The following is a 22,701-nucleotide window of genomic DNA, read 5'->3' on the forward strand; positions in this document are numbered from 1 at the left end:
AGAAAAATAAATAGAAAAACTGCACTCCATGTGAATACAGATATATAAAAAATAATCCCAGTGAGATCTGTAAAATTCCTAATATCTTTCCATAATATTTTGGAAGTCTAAACTACTACTGAAAAATCTTAGTCATGCGGAAAGAACTATAACCTAACAACTGAAATCAAAGCCAAATGTTCAAAATTTATTATGCAAGCCACAAATATTGTGGTTTACTCTTTTGTAAGCCTACCTGGTATTTGACATTGATCGCCTGTGAAACCTTCGGGACAGAGACATGTTCCTTGGATGCATGACCCGCCATTCATACACAACAATATACATACAGGTGCTAAACAAAAAAAAAATTGCAATTACGTAATAAAAATCATTATTTTGAAACGTTATTGAAAAAACATGAAACCAGTGGTGGCAGTTCAATTGCTTTGTTTAATTGTAGGCTAATGTTTATATCAGAATAAACGAATCATAATCAGGATTATATTTTGGTACATTATTCCGTCAAAGTGTCAATCAAACGATCAAGAAACTTACGTTCGAAATCCAAAACAAAGTTATTCCTGACTGCACCAGCAATACACGTGTATGTTCCTAGGTCAGCTAACTGTACACGGTTGATCACAAGTTTGGTGACAGAATCTGACACATGCTCAACAAAAACATGATCGGTTGCACCTAAGATATAAATAAAAATACTTATAAAATCTCATATGACTAAAACGAATGGAAAAACAGAGAGAATTGCAAGTTACAGCAAGGCTGAAACTTATAAGCTGCAACATACCTCCCTCTAGTGTTTCAATGGTGACATCATTACTGTCCAGCCATTTTGGTCTTTCAATGACATCTTCTGCTGGGACTTTGCAGAGCAGGTTGATGTCTTCTCCTAGAGCAATTTCTTGGGCTTCTGTAGCCACGATTGTTACACTATCTAAATGGGAAAAATTTTAAAAAAAAGATGCTGAATGTAAAATGTAATACTATGATATTCTGACTTAAAAAATTATTATCTTTTTTCAATGAAGTGGCTTGAGAGCCTATTATTAGCAAATATCTGTGGTATGAAAGATTCCATCAATAGTATTTCTAAGAATTTAGCCTTAAAAGATTATGTTGTATACTTACCATCAATAACCATGTTCAGAGGGGAGCGCATTGGGCCAGCTACACAGATAAAATTACGAGCATCCTCTTCTTTCAATCCTGTTATGGTTAATCGTACTTGCTTAGGTGACATTTTGATCAGCTGCACACGACCTGCATCTGAAAAAAACATACATTGTTCAGATAAAATACTTTTTTTGGAAGATCATCAATGGTGAAGATGGTGAAGGCGGTGGTGGCAATGTTCATGACGACAATAAATATTGCAAAAAAATTAAGAGGATGCAAACGTTTACAGCAATGGAGATGATAATGATGTATTAATGGTAATGATGATAATGGTTGTGATGGCGGTGATGATGGTAATAATGGGTGATGATGGTAATGATGATCATAATGGTGATGATGATGATGATGATGATGATGATGATGATGATGATGATAATTGTGTTGGTGGTGATGATGATGATGATGGTGACGATGGTAACAATGGTGGTGGTGATGATTAAGATGATGATGGTAATGATGGAAATGATGATGAAATAGTGAAGATAATGATGACAACGGCAAGGATAATGATGCCAATGATGAGGATGATGATGATGACAAGAATACAGTTTCCTGAAATGCACTCACCTTCAGAAACCAATTCACCATTCTGTGTCATCCAAACGGGATCAATGAGGGGGCTATCCTCCGTTATATTACAGTCATAACTGACGTCACCTCCCATCATTGGTTGCTTTCCATTAACAGCCTTGATGTCCATTACTGCAGTAGGATCTGCAATAAGTAACAAAATGTAACATCAGAATTTGAAAATTTGCCAAACAAATAAACAGATTAGATGAATCTGGAAGTGTCCTGCTTTTTTTACATTATTAATCATTATTTTAAATAATATTTTGATTTATATATTATTTACAAAATATTTATAAAGAAAAATAACGTAAGAAAACTTGTAGACACTAGCAGCCCCATGAAGACATGCTTCCTACAAGTGTGTCACAAGTCACATGATATTGTGATAGTTGCTATAGTTACCTGTTGATTGACAGAAATCTCCCAAGTAGCCCAGCTGGCAAACACACTTGCCCTTATCACAGGTTCCTCTATTGGCACATGTTCTATTACATGGCTTCTCTGTAATTAACAAAAAAAAACAAAACAAATATAATTGTGTTTGTAAATTTTTAATTGTACATTAGATCCTCAATTCAGCTCTTGTCTGCTATCGATTTTTTAACTTTTTAACTTTGTGTTGTTTATATTTGAATTTTTTGAATAAAATATACCATGAGAATGAATGAATGGATTTGTTAATTTTTAATTTATATTTGAATAAAAGATACCGAGATATATGGAATTTTGTAAATGCATAGAGTAAAAGATATTATTTAAGCTAGTTTCCCATCAAAAACATGTAAACAGGTAAAATTCATAAGTACTGTATACACACATATCGTAATACCCAATTGATAGGTTTTTGAATTTGAATAGAATCTGAGACCTTATTCTTGAATATAATAAACTTCATTAAGTCCTTATTATCAACTATGATTTAAAAAAATTGATTTCTGCATATCTTTTGTAAATAATAAACCTAAAATCAATAGGTTTTAACATACCAGTTTGACAGAACTCTCCAATGTAGCCTTCGACACAAATGCATCTGCCAGCCGAACATTCACCACCATTTTGGCATTCCTCTTCACACTCCAGTTCTACAAACACAGGTAATATATTCCATAAATTAAGTATTTAAAATAATATTATAATTTAAAAAGAACACAAATAACAAAACTAATAACAATATTAATAAATTAATTTAAATTTCCAAATTTATTACTATTTATATAGTCATTCATCATTATTTGTTGTTTACTTTCTGATATCTATTTAAAAATATTTCTGTACTTAAATAAAAAAACAAGAAGCAAAAACATCTAAAAAAAAATTCTGAGGATATTTTTACTAATGAACAGAAAAGACAATTTAAGAAACTAACCTTGCAAGCACTGCAAGCCCTCATATCCTTCTGCACATACACAGAACCCTCTCCGGCAGACACCACCATTCAGACAGATATATGGGCATGGCTTCTCTGAAAAAACGATCATTGTACCAATAATATTTATACAGTATACACATGCCTCTATATTCTTTACATTGCTACTCTGGTAATTAGAATTCATGGGATGTTCTATTTAAAGGAACAACTGGCAATAGTTGGTATTCACAAGGCAGACTTCATCCATTTTATTTTTGTATTAATTTTTGTTGGAGAGTATTTTGGCGAGTATTTTGTGCTGCAGCTGCACAATAGCAATCAAACTAACAAGGTACCCAGTTATACTCCTTGGTGGAAAGAGAGAATTGTGACGCAAGTGTTCTGCCCGCATACAAGTGGCCAGCCTCGGGCAAAACCCTCCTAATTTTCTATGGAAATCCAAAGCCTTATTGCTTGCCACACACTTCAAATTAGTCAAGAAGTATCTTGTTAATACAGTAGAGTAATCTAATATTATGTGATGTGAAGGAATCACACACAATAAAGACTACTGGCTTAAATTACCTGTTTCGCAAGCCCTTCCTTCATACCCTTCGTCACAGACACATCTACCTAGCTTGCATTCTCCATGGATGCACTCTGTCTCGCATTGTACTTCTAGAAAGCAAAAACAACAAAATGAAAGATTTTATAGGGTATGAAATTAATATAAACAACTATATTATTCTTTGCTTGAACATGCGTTAAGGTGTTGTCATTTTCAACAGTGACAAAGAATGAGGATAAACATATGGGCACCCCAAAATGGACAGTTCTATTTTCTTTAAGGGGGTGTTCATGTATAGGAACAATGGCAATAGTCGGTTTACCTAGATTAAGTATTCACAAAATAAACAAACTGAACTATTAAAATTGCTTTAATGTGTTATGTTTACCTGTCTGACAGTAACTGCCTGTGTATCCTGGGCTGCAAACACATGCACCGCCTGTACAGTTGCCACCATGAAGACAAGCTGGCAGACAGATGGCTACACACAAAATATTATATAATACAATTTAGGTTAAGCATTTAAAATACACAAATCAGAAGTGATGTTGTTGGTCTGTGAGTAAGATATATTAGTTCATCCAGATAAGTATTAGACAATTTTATTACATATTTGAGCTGAGTGTTTGGCTAATTGGTATGGTTCCTGCCTCTTGCACGCCGGGACCCGGGTTCAATACCCGGCTCTGCATTGAGTATTGAAATCAGGTCTTTTATAATAACAAAAACGCTCAGCTCCTCAAATAACCCTCTCAGGAGAGTTAGGCGAGTTAAGGACCATGTCTGTATCAGTCTTTATCCGTTTGATGTTGTAGAATAAGTGGGGTAGTTGGCACTGAGCTATGGCAGCCGCGGGTCCCCAGGGACCCAGCCCGAATTTCCCAGTGTGTAGGCATACATACACAAGGACAAATAAAGAATTATTATTATTAAATAAAGAATTATTATATAATATATAATTAACAGTTGGGTGAAAAAAAGGCAGATTTAAAGAATATAGTACAATCCTTCAGTTCTCACCTGTTTGGCATGCATCTCCTTTGAAGCCATCTGCACAAATACATTCTCCAAGTGAACATACACCACCATTTTCACATTCTGGTTCACATGATTTCTCTTCAAAATAACAAATTAATAAATTGGTGCATTCACTAGCTATGCAAAAAAAAAAGTGGCCTGACCCTTTTGTAAGTGAAAGCCCAATAAATGTAAACATATTTAAATAAATTAGATATAGATACCTAACTGACAGATGTCACCGGTGTAACCTTTGGCGCAGAAGCACTTGCCAAGCTGACAAACTCCACCATTCAAGCATTCGGATATGCATACTTTTTCTGTAAGAATTAACAAAATGTCTTGTTTTCATAATACATTTATTTTCGGAAAAATAACGTACAAATATAATACAGTGTGCACTTGATGAAGCTTGCATCAACAGTAGTTGAACTCATGCTGAAAAAATACAGCACCATCTTAAAATTTGTTTTTGAGTGCTGCCTACTACAGTACATGACTATAATAACTAATATTCAGTGAACCAACCAGATTGACAGTAGCTTCCAGTGTAGCCCTCAGCACATATACATTCTCCCAGAATACATCTGCCTTCATTCAAACAAGCTGGGAAGCAAGGTGCTGCAAAGTATAGCAAATTATCATGTTAATAATTTTTCTTCCAAAATATAGTGTATTCAACTCCTACAAATATTTATTTGTTTATTTGGAATTTATATAGTGGCTTTTCCTTAGATTAGGAAGCACTTTATATTCCCTAGTCATTGTCCGCATGCTTAAGTGTTGCTGTCATATTAGCACAGTAGCAGGCAATCCTACCATTTATACTCCTGGGTGGAGAGAAACAAGCAGAAAAAGTGCCTTGCTCAAGTACACAAGTGAAATGAACAGCAAGAAATTGAAACTCCGACCTCCAGGTTGGGAACCAAACCATTCCCGCTGCGCCATGGTACTTTAATTCAATACCAATTACTTTTTTGATACTACAGCAGAATTAGACTAATTTAATTATTTTTCAGAGTTTAGCCTTTAGATAATAACATAAGACCCTATCTAAGATATAATCAGATTTTATTTATTTCACAGAACAATACATCATAAATATATAGGCTTATTGAAATTCACCCTCACCAAAATAAGGAAAAATAATGGAATCACCCATCTTGCCAATTTTATATACCTTGGATGCCACAGGATGTACTTCCTTTATAGGTTTATACAGACTTACAAAACGATCATAAATGCCATTCACATGCTTATATTTTATCCACACTATGATTGAAAGTGCGCCCTCAAACTTACCTTCTGATACATCCAGATTACTAATGACAGATCTCATTCCAACCTTATTCATTCCTTCACATCTATACTCTCCAATGTCTCCAATCTGTACAGTATGAATGGTCATCATAGTACCCCAGTCAAATGTCATGATCAGGAATGCTGGGTCTTCTTCACTGACAGGTTCACCATCTTTGAACCAGATGTATTCTGGAGGTGGATTGCCAACAATACGGCACATGAAAACGGCTTGGGCACCGAGGGAAATTGACTCATTCTTCATGTATTCTTCAACTACTATGAATTCTGGCCTGAAAAATTAATCATTTATATACTGTATTTTATTATATTCAATTTCCGGATATTATTACAATAGCGAAGCGCATAGAAACCTTTGCATGATGTGCTATACCATTACTATTATTATTATTATTGCTTGATGTGTTTACCATTATTATTATTGAAAGGCTTAAAAAATTATCATGAGTGCTAATCACACAAACACTCTTGATTTTACTTCCCTTCATTACGTAAATATCATTCAACAGAGGTAAAACATTACATACATTAAAATAAAATAAACAGTACAGAAGCAAACACTTACTCTTCCGTAGTGACTGGAATAATTGGGTCTGAAATAAAAATAAACATCTTAAAGTTCTAGTCAGTTTCCATAGTAGATTTTTTGTGCTGGTGGGGAACTAAATCTTAGTGAAATGAAGGGAGGAAGACTGAAAACAAACCTGAATTTGAATGAAATCAAGAATGTAAAGAGGAATAACAACTACTCATACATAAGCTAAGTGAGTTTGAATAAATGATAACTAGAATGAGTCATTTCAATTTAAGATGTTTTCACATTTTGAATGTATACTGCAAAGCTGTTTAAAGTTAAACGATTATCTTCAATAATGATTAGGTTCCCTGGTGAAAATCTTAGGCCAAGAAATAATCTTATCAGTTACTGTAAGTATGAACATGTATTCAGTCCCTACTAATATGGTTGCCTCTATGGATCATGGAGGCAATCGTAAACTCCAAGTAATATACTTACCTAGAACAACAAGGTTGTGGATATACCTCATAGGCCCTGCCACACATGAGTAATTACCGTTATCACTGTAACTGAGACCACGGAAGGACAGGTGGCTCTCGTGGAGAGTTATAAGATCACTGCCAATGTGATAGTTACCTGAGAAAATGAGAATGGGCTCAATATCAATTATTATATACCACATACATAGATTCTAGTCATCTGATTGGTTAAGAAGCAGGCAATAACTTCCTAGACCTAGGAAGTAAGCCAGGCCTACTTGGTGGGTACTCTTTTAATTACTTTTTATTGGCTTCGTAGAATCTATGTAAGAGGAATATAAAACAAATATTGACTGCTCTAGTTACGGGAAATGGTGAAATCTATAGCCCCTCAGTGATGTAGAGACCGTAGCCTATCTTCCCTCAGACCTTCGTAGATAGGCTACGGTCTCCACATTACCTTTGGGCAATAGATTAGATTTCACAATTCCCCTCATGAGCAATATCTGTATAATATTCATAGTGACATCATATTCATAGCAATAACACTATTTCTTATTTGATAGATCTTAATCCAAAGTACGACCTTAAAACGTATTCTCCTTTTAAGTCAGAAAGCTCTGTCCAGATTATCAAATTTCCTTTGACAAAAAACTGTTGTATGTCCATATATAGTCATGATGTGCCTATATATGGTCATGATGTGATGTCATCATGACCATTATTTAGGCATGTCGCATGTTTATGTCAAATAAAATGTGATAGTCTGGACAGGGCTTTAAGCAGGGCATCAATTTTTCTGATCAGTCCAAGTCCTGTCTAGTGGAAGAGAATCACTGAATACCTTCCACTCAGAGGCAGACCAAAGTGCCTATTAGGGACCATGGTCTGATGTCATCTCCCTACTCTACAGTGAGTTAAATATCTACCACTGCGTTATCCAGGTAAGTATTCACGAAATAGACATCTACCACTGCCAAACTAATCTAATCCTTTTGTAAGACTAACTAAAAGCCAATTTTTCATTTCTGCATACGGACCGAAATTATGGAATGATACTCATGTTAAGTTTGAAAATTGCAATAGAACCCAAAATTTTAGGAAGCCGATGAAGAAATATTAATTACAAATGTACCAATCTTAACTTTATCAAATTATTTTAGTATGTATATTTTGTGTGAATTATGTGGTTGTGTGTGTGTTTTTACGTATGTTTGTGTGTATGTGTATTTATGTAGATGTATGTGTGGGTGTACGTGTGTGTGTGTATACATGTATATGTACATATACATATGCATATATAGTATGTGTGTGCATATATAAATGTATATATACTTGATATGCATTTATTGTTATTAGTTTTTTTTTAGTTTTTGTTAATTTATCATTTTTTGTATTTGATTAAATTGAATAAATATTAATTAAATTGAATTGAATCTAAATTTAACAACAATCTATCGAGAAACTGCAGAATAAAAATTTCATATATTATTAATATTGTGTATGAAAGAAATAAGCATCAACTAAAGCCACATCTTACCACCACTTATAGGTTCTACCTCCAGACCATCGGGTCCATACCATGTTGGCCTTAAGAACCCACTAGTCTCTGATACCTTACAGGAATAGCGGACGTCTTCACCGGCTACTGGTTCTTTACCAGTAATCTCCTTCACAGTAATAACAAGCGTTACATCTGATAAGAGAAAAAAAACTTTGAAAGTCAATTACAATGACAAGAATATGGAAACAAATTAGGTAAACCTGACAAAATGAAATAAGGTAGGAATGTTCTATATATTTTTTTAAGATTGCCATAGGGGAGCAGATTTTTTATATTAATTTGTGTTTTTTAATTTATCAAAACAGTTCTTTCAGAAGCTCTACGCGGCAGAGAAAATATATGTAAAATTCTGTTGACGATAAAAGAAGTGTCCAAGATAAAAACTGAGGCCTCCTTTGTTCCCCAGGGTGTAAGACCTTTTAACATCAATTTTAAAAGATGTAGTATGATAATAATGATGATGATGATGATGATGATGATAAAAATGAAAAAAAAAAACTGTAGTAGTAGTAATAATAATAATAATAATAATAATAATAATAATAATATTGCAATAACTTAAAAATATATTTTTTATCTTAGTTTTTACCCTTTTTGCTGTTGTTTCTGTGCTTTGGTGACTGCTTTAATGGTTTAATGGTCGTTGTTTGATATCTCTTTTGTATTATAATTATTATATTTTACTGTACTTTATCTTTTTTTAATATTTTTACTGTATATATTAATGCAAGTACTGAATTCCTTATTTTGGAGCAATGAAGTTTATCTCATCTTATCTTAAAAAAACCTTTGGTCTTTATTTATCTTTAATTTAGACGCAAATCCAACATTAATATGTAATCAGTTTAGTAGTCGGATTGATAAATGATTTATATATATCTCATCATGAGGGAAAAAAAATTAAGAAGTTGTACCCACCACCTGGAGTTTCACAGCTGTCACCATTGAACCCTGGTAAGCATTCACATCTACCAAAGATACAGAGTCCACCATTCATACAATCCTCACTGCATGGAATAGCTAACAAAAAAAAAGTAAATATGAGTATAATTTGTTGGTCCCCTAGTATATTTTGAGGTGACATCAGTACACACTGTAAATAACATTGATATTCTGTATAAGAACAATTGTAAAATATGAATCATTTCAAGAGCATTCAATTATTATGAACTTCATTAACGAAATGATTGCAACTTAAAACATAACAATACCATATAATATATACACAAAACATAAATCATCGAATGTTACCATTCACTCGTAAGTCGTATTCATCTCGGAAACGGCCTGCCATACATGTGTAAGTACCGGTGTCTGTCTGGTGGAGGGGGGTAAAGTGGAGTTTTGATGTAAGCGGTGACAGTGCCTCCTGAGCAACTCGCTCATTGTCCCCTACAAAAAAAAAGCATATTGGTAATATAAATAGTTTTAGAATTTTATAGCATAAATTCCTATTGATCTGACTCCTACTGAGCGATGAGGTATGTCCAATAGGACCTAATGTAGGTGGCGGGATTCCAAAGCAGCACAACATCATCGCACATTCCTCTGCTTGACGGAAATAATGAAATGCCAGTTGAGATTGAGACATGACAGGTCTTGAAACGTTCTGTAAGTACGTCTTTACGTTTATTGCTTGATGAAAAATAACTTACAACCTTCTACTATAAACAACCACATGTTTATTATAAGCAACAATATAAATTTAACAGAAAGATGAAGACATTGGAAACTCACCAGAACCAAGTGTTGGCACCACATTGGAGAGGATGTCATACCATAATGGGTTGCGGAAGAAGCTGTTGGAAGGAAGCTCACAAACCAATGTCATGTTAGTACCCTCCCGAGAATCCAACAAGTCAGGAGTCAAAATGCGAATCACATAATCTAGAAAAAAAGAAATTAATGTGAAATACAGAGGGGCAAAGTAAAATGCATTAACATTATGACCGACAGGCCGGGCAAGCAGGATGTTTATTATTGCGTGGGCTAGGCCTAGGCCAATCACACAACGAACAAGTAGGCTTCTGCGCGGACATGGTGACACACTACACTTTACAACTCTTGTAATAGCAAGCTTTCATTACAAAAGCAGGGCGTATATATAGGCGAGCTAGGGTGAGTCCATTATTTTTCTTTTATGCTCGAGAGGTAAGTTTTAAAGGAAACTTAGGCATTTATCGGTTTATCAACGTAAGTATTCACTATCATCCGACTGACAAGACTATTATTTATCTTACCTTCCCTCTCACAGGCAATCCCAGTGAAATCTCTTGTGCAGACACATTTACCATTAGCGCAAGTTCCACCATTGATACAGGCTGGACTACATGAGGTATCTAGATAGTAAAAAATTATGGCATTCTATATTTTAACTGTGCAATAGTTTAAAAGAAAAAAAGCCACAAATGTATTCTATGATTAGCAAAATTATTTTATAATTTTCTTGACATAACAAAAATCTAAAGCTCTTCGATGTTAAATGTACATATCCAATAGTGATTAGGTGCTCTGTTGAAAAATCTTAGGCAAAGACATAATCTCAGTTGTTTCTATAGACAAATCCAATCGCTTTTCTAGGGACCTCCTTGCAGTCTCCCTTATGCATGGCATGTCATGTCCATGTATGGTGGTGCAAAGTATTTAGAGTAAATCATGATTGAAACAACCTACTGCACGTTTAATAACCTCAATATTTACATTAGTAGCAGAGCTATAAAATCTGCAGAGGGAGAATAATCACTGTAAATGGATCGGTCTATACCTGTAAGTGTGAAGGTGTATTCAGCCTGTAGTGGGCCGGCCTTACACAAATAGGCCCCACTGTCTCTTGCATTCACATTCTTTATAACCAGGGTGGAACTTGTTAGAGTAACAGCCTGAACAAACATCGATTCTGAGCCACCTAATGAAATAAACATGAACAAAATGTGATTTTTTGTAAAAAAAAATCTGACTGTACTTTAACTTTCTTGTTTTTGAAGTAAAATATTGGGGAAATCATGCACACCATACATAACGGCTCACAACATTACTAATTTGAGCAAAAGTTAGCAACACCCTTGAAAATGTTAGGATCATAAAGGACCCCCAATGGAAATAAACTTGTGTAATTGGTTTTCTTGGGCTTTCTTTGTCAAAATCAACTAGTCCGTTTTTTTACCTTTCCCCGTAATTGTTGTTTTAATGTAATTTTTTACTCCAAAGCCTTTTACAGTGTATATACAAATTTAAAAACATTTTAAAAAATTTAGATAATTTTAAACTTTTTATTTTCATGTTTTTACACTTCTATTCAATGTATGTTTTGTTTTAAATTGTTCTCAATTTCATGATATTTTTGCGACATCTGTTTTTATCTTTTTATCAATTTTATTAAGTTTCCGTGCCTTAAAGTCAGCAACAGGCATGACTCTCATAAGAGATGATTGACCTATCATTGCCTTGTTTAAGCATTCAGTGTAAGGTTTCATTATCTATAATAATCAGCTATATTTATAAATAGATATGCAAAATTTATTTTGTTGTAGTTTGCGGTTGTGGGTACCTTGGTTGAGTGGACGTATGACTTGACCAGATGGAGTTCTCCACTCAGGATCCTTGAACGGACTTGCATCAGGAACATTACACTGCAGTATAAGGTCTTGTCCTTCACGGAGACTGGTTTGTGGGGTGATCTTAACTCGCAATGATTGCACTGTAAAACCAAAAACAATAACATTTATAAAACATCAACAGTACATTGCAATTGTGTTTCTAAAAAACTTGTCGAAATACTTACATTCGGTTTCACATTGTGTTCCTGTGTATCCTACTGGGCATGTGCAAACACCACGGTAACAGGTACCGCCATTTTGACAAGGACGTGTGCTGCAATCACGAGTGTCTGTTTAACAAAATTAAACACACGTTAACTAATTTCACTGCTGTATTGCCTACAACACTATCCAATTTCTACGCTATACACTATATGATGGTTATTTTATTATGGTAAGTTACACAACAATTATAAGAATCTAAAAACTTAAATCTCATTTTTAAATGCTGTAAACATGTAAATCTTGTTTGAATTTTAAAAGTTAAAAATATGAGATACTTACTTTCAGCAAGGACAGTGTAGACCGAGGACAGAGGTCCGGTTTCACATTTATAGGCTCCAAGATCCTCAACTTTAATATCATCTAGTGTCAGTCTGGTTGAGAATGGCCCGAGGAGGTCAACAAAAACGTTTCCAGCTCCTTCAATATTAATAATAATAATAAAAACATATGAATATTTTTTTGAAAAATATGCGACATAAATTTAAATCAGATCAAGAAAATTGTTGTGTCACCTATGCAAAACCAGGGTATGTTGGTTGATGTTCGGTTACATATCAAGTAAGAATTGTATTTACCTTCAGACTTCATGAGTACTGGTCTTCCGTCAGGATAGAACCATTGTGGATTACGGTATCTGCCTGGTGATGGTGCATTACAGATGATGGAGACTGTTTCCCCAATCTCAGGTAGAGTAGAAGGTGGGATGATCGTCAAGGCATGAGGCGACTCTGTGGAAAACAGACAATCATTCACACTTTTTTTTTCCATCCTGTATATATGCAACACATTTTATACTCATCCTGTAAGTGGCAATACATCGGTGTTGGCTGGGAAATATTTGAATCTACACAAATGGAGTTGTGGCATGGTCATAAAAAATTTGTAGGTTTAATAGTCTTAGTAGGTTTAATAGTTTAGTAAATTACACAAATCAATCGAAGGGGTGTTCCGTTTTGGGAACAATCACAATTAGTCGGTTTATCCAGATAAGTATTCACGAAATAGACTATATAATACATCACAGGCAGTTCCAATAGACATTCAACAACAGCAACTGCATACACAATTATAGAGATAACTTATTTGGTGTTTATGGGTCTTTTTGTCTATTACTCTGCATATTGTAGTTTACGTAAACATATAGTTACCAAGATGTTGACACTGGCTGCCATAGAAACCAGCTGGACAGAGGCAAGTACCATCCAAACATTGTCCGCCATTTTGACAAGAAGGATTACAATCTCCAACTGTAAATCAAACAGTCAATAATATTAATATTCGATGATTTATCTGGATTACCTGATATACCAAGTTTCCCCACACACTAAAAGGGAAAAATAAATTACCTCAATTTCATGACATATATTGGGTCATCTAAGTACTGTTAATTATTCAAAAAATAGATTAAATCTTTCGTGATTCAATTAAATGCCTCCGCACCTACAAAACAGTTTAGGAAAAAAGAAAACTAATTAGAATGAAATCATAAAAGAAATCATATAGGTTTTTCAAAACAATGACAAATTTACTCTCCTAATAAGAAATACCTTGGCAGAAATTTAAAAAGGAATGTGAATGTACATATGGATTGATTAAAAATTACATGTAAGATGGATTATTTTTAAAAGGTAAGTTCCACAAAGGCAAGCAGCTCATCTAGGATCTAGTTAAATAAGTTAAAAACAGAATAAAATTACATATTCCACATTATTATTATTATTATTGATATCATTACATATTAGTATTGTTCTCGCATACTATTATTATCAATTTGCAAATTCACACACTCATGGTTACAACCACTTACCATCTAATACAACTGGTACAGTGTCATTGATAGATCCCACACTGCAGGTGTAGATACCCTGATCTTGGAGCTGCAGTCCTTGGATGACGAGACGAGTGGAGGTTGGCGTTGAGTACTCAATGTATTGCCGAGTGTTGGTGCCTAGAATCACACAAATCAGAAGTAATGTTGTAAGTACTCATGAAATAGAATACTGAAATAATACTTCAATATTGATAGTTTACCTAGTATTTATAGATTATTCATTAAACATAATTGATGATTATCGGTACAGTATTTAGACAATAATGGGTTTATCTTTAAAAAAAATGGTGGCCATTCTACAATGTCCTCCACTATTAACTGATAAAAGCAACAAGAAATCCATCTAACTAAAATCATGATTTTCATTGCCACAGAAAAGCTACTTTCGATGTTTTATTACTGTTTATTAGACATATTAGTGAAAATCTGAAAAAGCTACTCCCTTCCAATTAATTTCTTGCAAAATTAAATGAATTGTACCTCTTGTGCTGATTACAGTTCCATCCGGTGCAATCCATTTTGGATTGCGGAATCCTGTCACAGAAGCAATCTCGCAGACGTACTCTACATCACCGTACAACTGAAGCTCAATTTCAGATGGAGTTGTAAAGCGGATTACAAATCCTTGCTCTGTTTAAAAATATTGAATTATTGTGTGTGTGAAACAAAATAAAATATCTTAGAAGATCACAGGTGTTACAACTTGTTAATACTAATCTTCCAAGGTTGAAAAATTTTTTGCAAAAAAGGTATTATTACACCCTACATTATTAATACATATTATTTTTACCAATATTTTATAAACACCATATATTCTATACTTGATTTTGCAGTATTTTCTCTGATTACCTGTTGTTTGACACTGATCCCCTATGAAACCTGGTGGACAGATACAATCCCCTCCAGCACAAGTTCCTCCATACAAGCATGGGAGAAGACAGTTTTCCTCTGTAGAATCAGAGAAGACAGAAAATGGGTGTAATGACAAAGAAAGTTGACCAAGTTTGGGTGTAAGGGACAGCCAGACGGCTCTATTTTTATCGTAGGTGTTTTCTTAAATGAACAGTGGCAATTATTCGGTTTATCCAGGTAAGCATTCATGAAATAAACAGTATAGTTTGCGGCCTGACACATTTCAATACAGTAGATATAACCCTTGTCTTTAACTGCAGCTGAGTATCATCATCCTGATTACAAAGTTTAGTTCTGTTCCAGTTATTTTATTTTGCTTTTTTTTACAAGGATTCTAACAGCTTACGTAAAACAAAAATTTACTAAGGTTAGTGCCTTATCCATCTTACTATGTCTCTTACTATCAAACACATGAATACTTAATAATTAAATACACACTCCAATCTACACAGCTTTAATTTTCAGAACAATTACTTGAAAAGTAAATTGCTATTTACTACACAATGCCCAGTTACACTTGTCATACTTAAATTATGGATGACAGCGTATTGATTACTGTGTATATATGGTGATGCCATCTTTTTGAAGGCAAGCTGTGCAAAAGGAAATTTTGTTTATATCTGTTTACCCAAGTATATTGACACATAATAGACTAAGAAAATCATTAAAACAATCAGTCGAATACTAACCTAATAGGTTGACCGAGACCTCGCGGCTAATATGGCTCACAGCGCATATGTACATGCCTTCGTCATCTGCTCGCAAGCCCTGGATGTTAAGTTTTGTAGCGGTGGGTGATATCTCCTCAATGTGTATGTGCTGATCGCCACTGAAGCCTAGCAGTTTGATCTCGGAGCGGTCTGGATTCAACCATCGTGGGCTGCCAAGTGTTGGGTTTTCTGTGACTTCACAGAGGAAGCTGATGTCCTGACCAATCACAGGGATGACGTTGTCAACAGTTGTGATTGTGATGAAGTATTCAGCATCTACAAACAGACATGAATAAAAGTATTAGACAGTGAGGTATAAATACAGAAGGAGAAAAGACAGAAAAATTCAAAGAGAATTTTTCCAATCACTTCTACTTATTTAAGACTAGATGAAAATATACAAACGGGAATCACAGAAAAATAGGGAATGAGGACTACTGTTTGGGAGACAGTTTGTACATGGAAACTTGAAATGGACTGCTCTATTCTATTTAGAGGGAACATAGGCAATTAGTCTTATTCAGGTAAGTATTCACTAAATAGACTACAGAAGTAGATGTAAATTTAAGTCCATATTTCAACCTTTCAACACTGAATTATAAGATAATTTCTTAGTGCAATGTCCTGTACACATAACAAAGAAAAGACTTATCATAGAAAAGATATACAATACTTTAGTGGATATGTATATGAACATGTGGTGTTTGAGCATGTAATAATGAAGTGTTGAGAGTAATGAATAGTGATAACTCTATTACCTGTTACTTGGCAATGACCACCATCATAACCTGGCTTGCATTCACATACTCCATCATTACAAGTACCATCATTTTCACAACTTGGATTACATGGCACTGCATCAAAACAAACGATAAAGCTTCAATTTTTCAAACCTACAGCGCACAATATAGCACTAAAACTTTCTAAATGCGTTCTACTTCTAAATAACAGATAAAACTTGTATATTGTCTCTTCACCCAAGAGTACCTGACAGGATGATGTGGCATTGAATGTATTAGTCTGTATTGGCATTAACCAGCACGACTAGGAATACTCCCAGAGAGTGGAGGAAGTTGCACTATGTGCTAGTTGATTATGGATGAACGGGGGGTAATAATAACAACATCGTCACTGTCTTGTATCCCTTGGCAAAAGGTGCGGTATAAATCCCTATATTATTATTGTAAAACAATATTCAAGTTAACTTGTATCTTTTTACTTTATTTTTTTTAATACTTTTAAAACTAATATTAGAGTAATGCTTACCACCGATATCAATGTTCAATGTGGAGCGGAGTGTTCCAACAACGCAAACGTAGCGGCCAGCATCACTTGTCTGCAATCCATTTATGACGAGGACAACACTGTTACTTCCTCTTGGCAAGATTTCAATTCTGCCTCCTAATTTGATAAAATAAATTGAACAATAATGATACCAAATTCATAACGATTACATACACTGCACTAGGATGTTTGATTCCAATGTAATTTCTGCTAAAAAAAAACTTGGCACTGGTTGATTTAACTATGGTGAGTATTAAAAAATATACCAATTTTACTAGAAATACATTATTTTTAATTTAAAATTATGTTTTATATTCACCAACCTGATGTTAATGGTTCCCCACTTGGTCCAACCCATCTTGGTGTTTCAACAGCAGCAACTCCTATAACCTCACATATGTAGCTGACAACAGCGCCCACCTGCACCGGACCACCGCCTATCTGGTTTACTCGCATCGGGGCATCAACATCTTGAAAAGGGAGGAATCAAATACAGTTAGGTACAGTCACAAGTTCCTCAGAGATGAGAAAAAATAAAGTGTTCCTACCAGTGAGATTACACAAATCAATCGTGATGTTGGTAGAAGGGGCAGGGGGAACCGGAGGCCGAAGCGGCCCGCATTCCGGCGAAAACCTCCCGAGTCACCCGGCCCACCTGCTTCGGCGGGTCAAGCGGAGGGGAAGGACCCGCCGAACGTGAAGCCGGCGAACCCTCGAGCGGTGGTGGAGAACTACAATAAAAAGGATATCTTGTCAACCACTAGTTGAAAATAAATTCAAGGCAAAAATAAATCCAAGGAGAACAGAATTGCTTGAAAAGTCCTGCTAATTTCCAAAGGCTAGATGATCCGACTTCGAACAACGTCGAAAAGGGAATGAGAACGTTTGTTAGGTAGACAGTTTGCACGTGGCGCCTTGGGTCAGACTGTTCCATTTTGTTTTCTAGGGGTGTTCCGTTTTGGGACAATGCCAATTAGTCGGTTATCCAGGTAAGTATTCACGAAATAGACGACATCATTTTAACATGAAATAAACAATGAGCACAGACTTACATGTTTCCGTACACGAGGTGCCGTGGAAGCCCTGTTGACAAAGACAGCTACCATCGACACATACACCGCCATTGAGGCAAGATGGGGTGCATGCAACTAAAGAGAGAGAAAACAAATGGATGAAATCAAAAGAAAATTGTCTAACAGTAGTACTCATTTGAGTTTAGATAATAAAAAGTTTAAAAAGAAACTCACATTGTTGAGCACAAAATTCACCACCATAACCTGGGAGACATCGGCATAAACTGCCTGCACATGTTCCACCATTTTGACAAGGTTCTCTACAGCCAACTAAAAAGAAAACAAGTATAACAGTTATTAGAACATGTATATTTCTGGAATGTCACTATCCTATACTGCATCAGCACAGCTTAATACTTTACACTGATTTCCTTTCTACTCATCAGTGGTGAGTTTTGTTTCCGAGATGACGAATAATTTGGGACGTTTTGAAGCCATTGTAATAATCATATTCATGTTTGGATGTCATCACGTCAATTCCTCTGGGAAATAAAAACACCTTGTAATTGGTCATCACAGACATTGTTCTTCCAACCAATCAAAAAAAAGCTAATTACACATACCCATAATTTAATTTGATTTAGCTCACACACTAGCTCATACTGTGATTCATTATGTGTTACAATGGCCTATCACATCGTCCCAAATATAAACAGACTTACACAATTCCTTGTCTTGTCATACGTCATAATTAGCATACCGTGCCAAAGTATGTGCCACCTCGGAACTAATAACTCACTCCTATCCACCTTCTTTTAGCAGACAACCACAACCAAGACACAACCACAACCAAAAGATAATCACAACCAAAAGACAACCATAACCAATCAACAACTACAGTAAAAATCGTTTAGAAAACAATTAATATTACTCAAACCAACTAACCTAGTGAAGTCAATTGTTCGTAGATGACCTGTACACGACCTGCTTCACACCTGTATGTGCCTTGGTCTTCAGGCTGAAGGTTACGGATGACAAGTTTGGTAACTGTAGGACTCAAGTTCTCGATGTAAACTCTCTCTGTGCCTGTTGTTATAGAATATTAACAAAGTTATTTCTTGCTTATCAGATAATATGTAATAATCAGAGTCAAAATATGGTATCTTACAATTAGATTAGAGGGACATGACACTAACCTGATTGTTGGGGACCAATGATGCTATTAAAGGGGCCATACCATAGAGGGCGGGTTGTTAATCGAACACCAATCACTTCACATATGACATCATGTGTATCGCCAATTGCAACTCCTGTTCTACTTGGGGTCAACTTAATTGTACCTTTTGCTGTCTCTGAAAAAAAAAAGTATACAAAAAATAAGACACCGACATTTAACTTTACATACAGTAATATACAATGGAGGTTTTGGTCTTTTTCTATGTATTTATATAATAATTAAATGTTATACGAATAGAAACACCTGAAATAAATGAATCAACTGATTTTACCTCTCTGAGAGCAAGCAGGTCCTTCCCAGCCAGGCATACATCGACATCGGGTACCAATACAGACTCCGCCATTTACACAAGGTGGGAAACACAGAGCTTTTGAAAAAATAACATTTAAAAATTTCAAAATTAGGTCATTTTACATTGTCAATCATTGAGGTACCTTGCTTTGCTTTCAATCTATTTAAACATACTGTTCATTTCTGGTAAAATATAGTGTGTTTCCTAAACCAATAGAGACTCCACTCCCAAAGCATGCAGAGGTCTATTTTGTGAATACTTACCTGGATGAACCGATGTTCATCCAGGTAAGTATCTTACTCATAGACCAACAATATCACCTTCGATTTGTGAGATTACACAAGTCACGCTGATGTTGGTATAGCAGAGTTTGTAGGACAATTACCTTGGTTGGACAAATCCATTATTTTTTAGGTAAATTCCAATAAAAAAAACTAGCATATATCAGTTCATCCAGGTAAGCTATCATGAAAGAGACTTGTTATATATAATCAGTGACCCCAAATGACCTGCTCTGTTGAAGTGTCATTGCTCACATTAAAATACTGTTGAAGTAAAACATGAATTGATAAGAAGGTTGCTTACTTGATGGTTTGAACTGGATCTTGACAGTGTTGATTGTGTTTCCTGTTCTACAGGTGTATGTACCGGTATCACTAATACGCACCTCACTGAGGACCAATGTGCTGCTGTATGGTGATGACATCACAGTATGGAGGTGTTCATCCCCACCTTATGAAATAAATTTTATCAATTAGTTAACATTTATTTTTAGTACTATTATTTTATATACAAAATTAGTTACATTTTAAATATAAACCTAATTTTTTAACTAGTTAACATTTATTTTTAGTATTTAACTAATCTTATATACAAATTTTAGCCACATTTTAAATACAAACCTAATTATGTTTGTACCATTCTAGTCTTTTCAGTAGTTTTTTTATTGTATTATGTACATTTTAATGTATCTTAAGTTTTGCTTCCACTATTAAGAAAAATACATTTCCATTTTCCCACATATGTGATACAACATTATCATGTCCATATTTGAGCAGACCAAACATTTTTTTTACATAAACATTTTGATAGTGTGGACACTAAAAAAAAAAACTTTATTAATGATTGCTACTGAAACATGTGGTCTGTTTTTTTTTTTAATCTTTGCTTGTGAATATATACATATATATGTAAGATTACACTCACCTAGCCCAATTGGGTTGACAATCTGTCCATTTGGTGCTATCCACACAGGGGAAGGGGCGCCTCTACGGGGGTTCAATTGGCAGGTGACATTCATTGGCTCTCCAAGTGTATAAATACCACTTCCAACCAAGTCGGGTAGTTCAGATGGTATTGCTGAAATAAATAATACAAAAATAATTAAAATGTTCAAATAATAATAATAATAATGTTCTTATAATTTTTAGCATTAATTATGTATGAAAACAACAAAAACATAAATATTCAGGGTACCAATTCAATGAGAATGTAAAACATAAGAGGTGGATCCACAATTTTTCAAACAGGGACTGGGGAGCACGTCCCACTACTGGATCGGCTCTTGAACATTATCAATGTTTGAAGTTGAAATGTCTAACTGATTGTTTCATTGATTAATTACAAAATAAAGTTAATTCTTATAACCATTTTGTAATTATTCATTCAACAACCCATAGATTGATGGAATAACTGAATTATTAATTGATTGATTGATTGATTGATTGATTGATTGGCATGATGATTTCTTACCATGGTATTGACAGTGTCCTCCTTGGAACTGTGGTGGACATTTACAATTGCTGTTGATGCATCTTCCTCCATTGAGACATGGTTTGGTACAGCCTTCAACTGCAACAAATAAAAACAATGGTTCCATGAAATAATACCAAATTCATTCTAACTTATTCACATCTTATCAGGGTACCCATTTATATTTTAACTAATGTTGAGACAGACAGACTATTGTTCAAGGACACAGGCAATGTGACTAACATCTATCTTATAAACATACTCATTCGGTTGAAAACCCAAAGACATGCTCGCCTATGATTCTGGTGGTGGAACAAGTGTTCTTGTGGTGGATCAAGTCTCAATTTGGCTCATGTACACTTTAAAGAACCCAGTTTTGAGACAAGTAGAGGATTACCCTTGTGTAATAGTTCATATAGCCCCTGTTGTGGACAGACTAGAGAAAGATGGCACCGATTTACTGGGTAGCTCAGACACGAAGAGACCCTTAGTCATTGAAATAGTTAAATAGTTATTAGTTTACCATTGATGAGAACAGTGAAGGAGTTTGGTAAAGAGTCAATTAAACAGTTATAAATGCCAGAATCAGTGTCCTGAAGATCGGTCATCACAAGTCGTGTAGCCGAGTTGCTGATTGGTTGTGTGTACACTCGTTGGTAGACACCTTGAAAGAAGAATAAAAAAATTATACAGCATACTAGTATTTTATTTGCTAATGCCTTTCTCTGTATGAACTGAGGGTTCTAAATGGAAAACAGATTTCTGAAAATCCCATCAACAAAATTTTGCAAATCTATGCTAAATTACACAAATATTCAATATGCATTAAGGCTACAAGTGGTGAAAAGGGAATGAGGATGAACATAGAGTGTTGGCATACAATGTGGTACCCTGGGGTGCAAGCGAACCTTTTTTGGGGCAGGAGTGCTCATTTACAGAAACAATGCCAATAGTATCTCTATGACTAGCATTGCCTGGATGGGCCATCTTCAAAAAACAATGTAGAATCAAATCCTACATAAAGAAAACCTAATTACCTTGCCTCTGTTCCTCAATATATTGACCATCTGGTGCAGTCCATCTTGGTGGCTGTATATTATTCTTACCCTCGATGCTACACACCATATTAAAGGTGGTTCCTCGGCTAAGTGGCGTCTGAATCGTTTGAGGTTGAATCTTCAGTTTGAAGCCAGTACCCTCTGTAATGTGCAAAATAATCTTTGGAATCATCAATATCTTAGTTGATTGGCTTAGTGCCAGTCTTATTGTAATGATCATCAACACAGG

At 34.9% G+C, this 22,701-nt stretch overlaps 1 protein-coding gene across 1 annotated transcript in view; it reads right to left on the minus strand.

Annotated features, from left to right (window-relative positions):
* LOC117117126 overlaps positions 1-22,701 on the minus strand; it is a 118,218-nt gene that overhangs the window by 52,660 nt on the left and 42,857 nt on the right. Inside the window, exons 53-96 of the mRNA XM_033261334.1 lie at positions 22,452-22,613; positions 21,938-22,078; positions 21,415-21,513; positions 20,869-21,021; positions 20,248-20,394; positions 19,642-19,737; positions 19,330-19,485; positions 19,079-19,219; positions 18,368-18,463; positions 18,173-18,268; positions 17,444-17,590; positions 17,103-17,237; positions 16,595-16,690; positions 15,816-16,112; positions 15,064-15,162; positions 14,695-14,844; positions 14,191-14,331; positions 13,532-13,630; positions 12,959-13,111; positions 12,663-12,800; positions 12,344-12,448; positions 12,110-12,259; positions 11,327-11,467; positions 10,803-10,901; positions 10,300-10,449; positions 9,814-9,954; positions 9,481-9,582; positions 8,539-8,694; positions 7,018-7,155; positions 6,568-6,595; positions 5,985-6,274; positions 5,211-5,303; positions 4,907-5,002; positions 4,686-4,781; positions 4,054-4,146; positions 3,683-3,775; positions 3,116-3,211; positions 2,736-2,831; positions 2,152-2,250; positions 1,744-1,890; positions 1,129-1,266; positions 788-934; positions 538-678; positions 236-334 (exon numbers count right to left, since the gene is read on the minus strand). Of these exons, the coding sequence (XP_033117225.1) occupies positions 236-334; positions 538-678; positions 788-934; positions 1,129-1,266; positions 1,744-1,890; positions 2,152-2,250; positions 2,736-2,831; positions 3,116-3,211; positions 3,683-3,775; positions 4,054-4,146; positions 4,686-4,781; positions 4,907-5,002; positions 5,211-5,303; positions 5,985-6,274; positions 6,568-6,595; positions 7,018-7,155; positions 8,539-8,694; positions 9,481-9,582; positions 9,814-9,954; positions 10,300-10,449; positions 10,803-10,901; positions 11,327-11,467; positions 12,110-12,259; positions 12,344-12,448; positions 12,663-12,800; positions 12,959-13,111; positions 13,532-13,630; positions 14,191-14,331; positions 14,695-14,844; positions 15,064-15,162; positions 15,816-16,112; positions 16,595-16,690; positions 17,103-17,237; positions 17,444-17,590; positions 18,173-18,268; positions 18,368-18,463; positions 19,079-19,219; positions 19,330-19,485; positions 19,642-19,737; positions 20,248-20,394; positions 20,869-21,021; positions 21,415-21,513; positions 21,938-22,078; positions 22,452-22,613 (5,676 nt within the window). The remainder of the gene's footprint in view (positions 1-235; positions 335-537; positions 679-787; positions 935-1,128; positions 1,267-1,743; positions 1,891-2,151; positions 2,251-2,735; positions 2,832-3,115; positions 3,212-3,682; positions 3,776-4,053; positions 4,147-4,685; positions 4,782-4,906; positions 5,003-5,210; positions 5,304-5,984; positions 6,275-6,567; positions 6,596-7,017; positions 7,156-8,538; positions 8,695-9,480; positions 9,583-9,813; positions 9,955-10,299; positions 10,450-10,802; positions 10,902-11,326; positions 11,468-12,109; positions 12,260-12,343; positions 12,449-12,662; positions 12,801-12,958; positions 13,112-13,531; positions 13,631-14,190; positions 14,332-14,694; positions 14,845-15,063; positions 15,163-15,815; positions 16,113-16,594; positions 16,691-17,102; positions 17,238-17,443; positions 17,591-18,172; positions 18,269-18,367; positions 18,464-19,078; positions 19,220-19,329; positions 19,486-19,641; positions 19,738-20,247; positions 20,395-20,868; positions 21,022-21,414; positions 21,514-21,937; positions 22,079-22,451; positions 22,614-22,701) is intronic.

The sequence above is a fragment of the Anneissia japonica genome, unplaced genomic scaffold, assembly GCF_011630105.1.
Source record: "Anneissia japonica isolate Jap-2015-1 unplaced genomic scaffold, ASM1163010v1 scaffold287835_len3118868_cov185, whole genome shotgun sequence".
Classification (NCBI taxonomy): Eukaryota; Metazoa; Echinodermata; class Crinoidea; order Comatulida; family Comatulidae; genus Anneissia; species Anneissia japonica.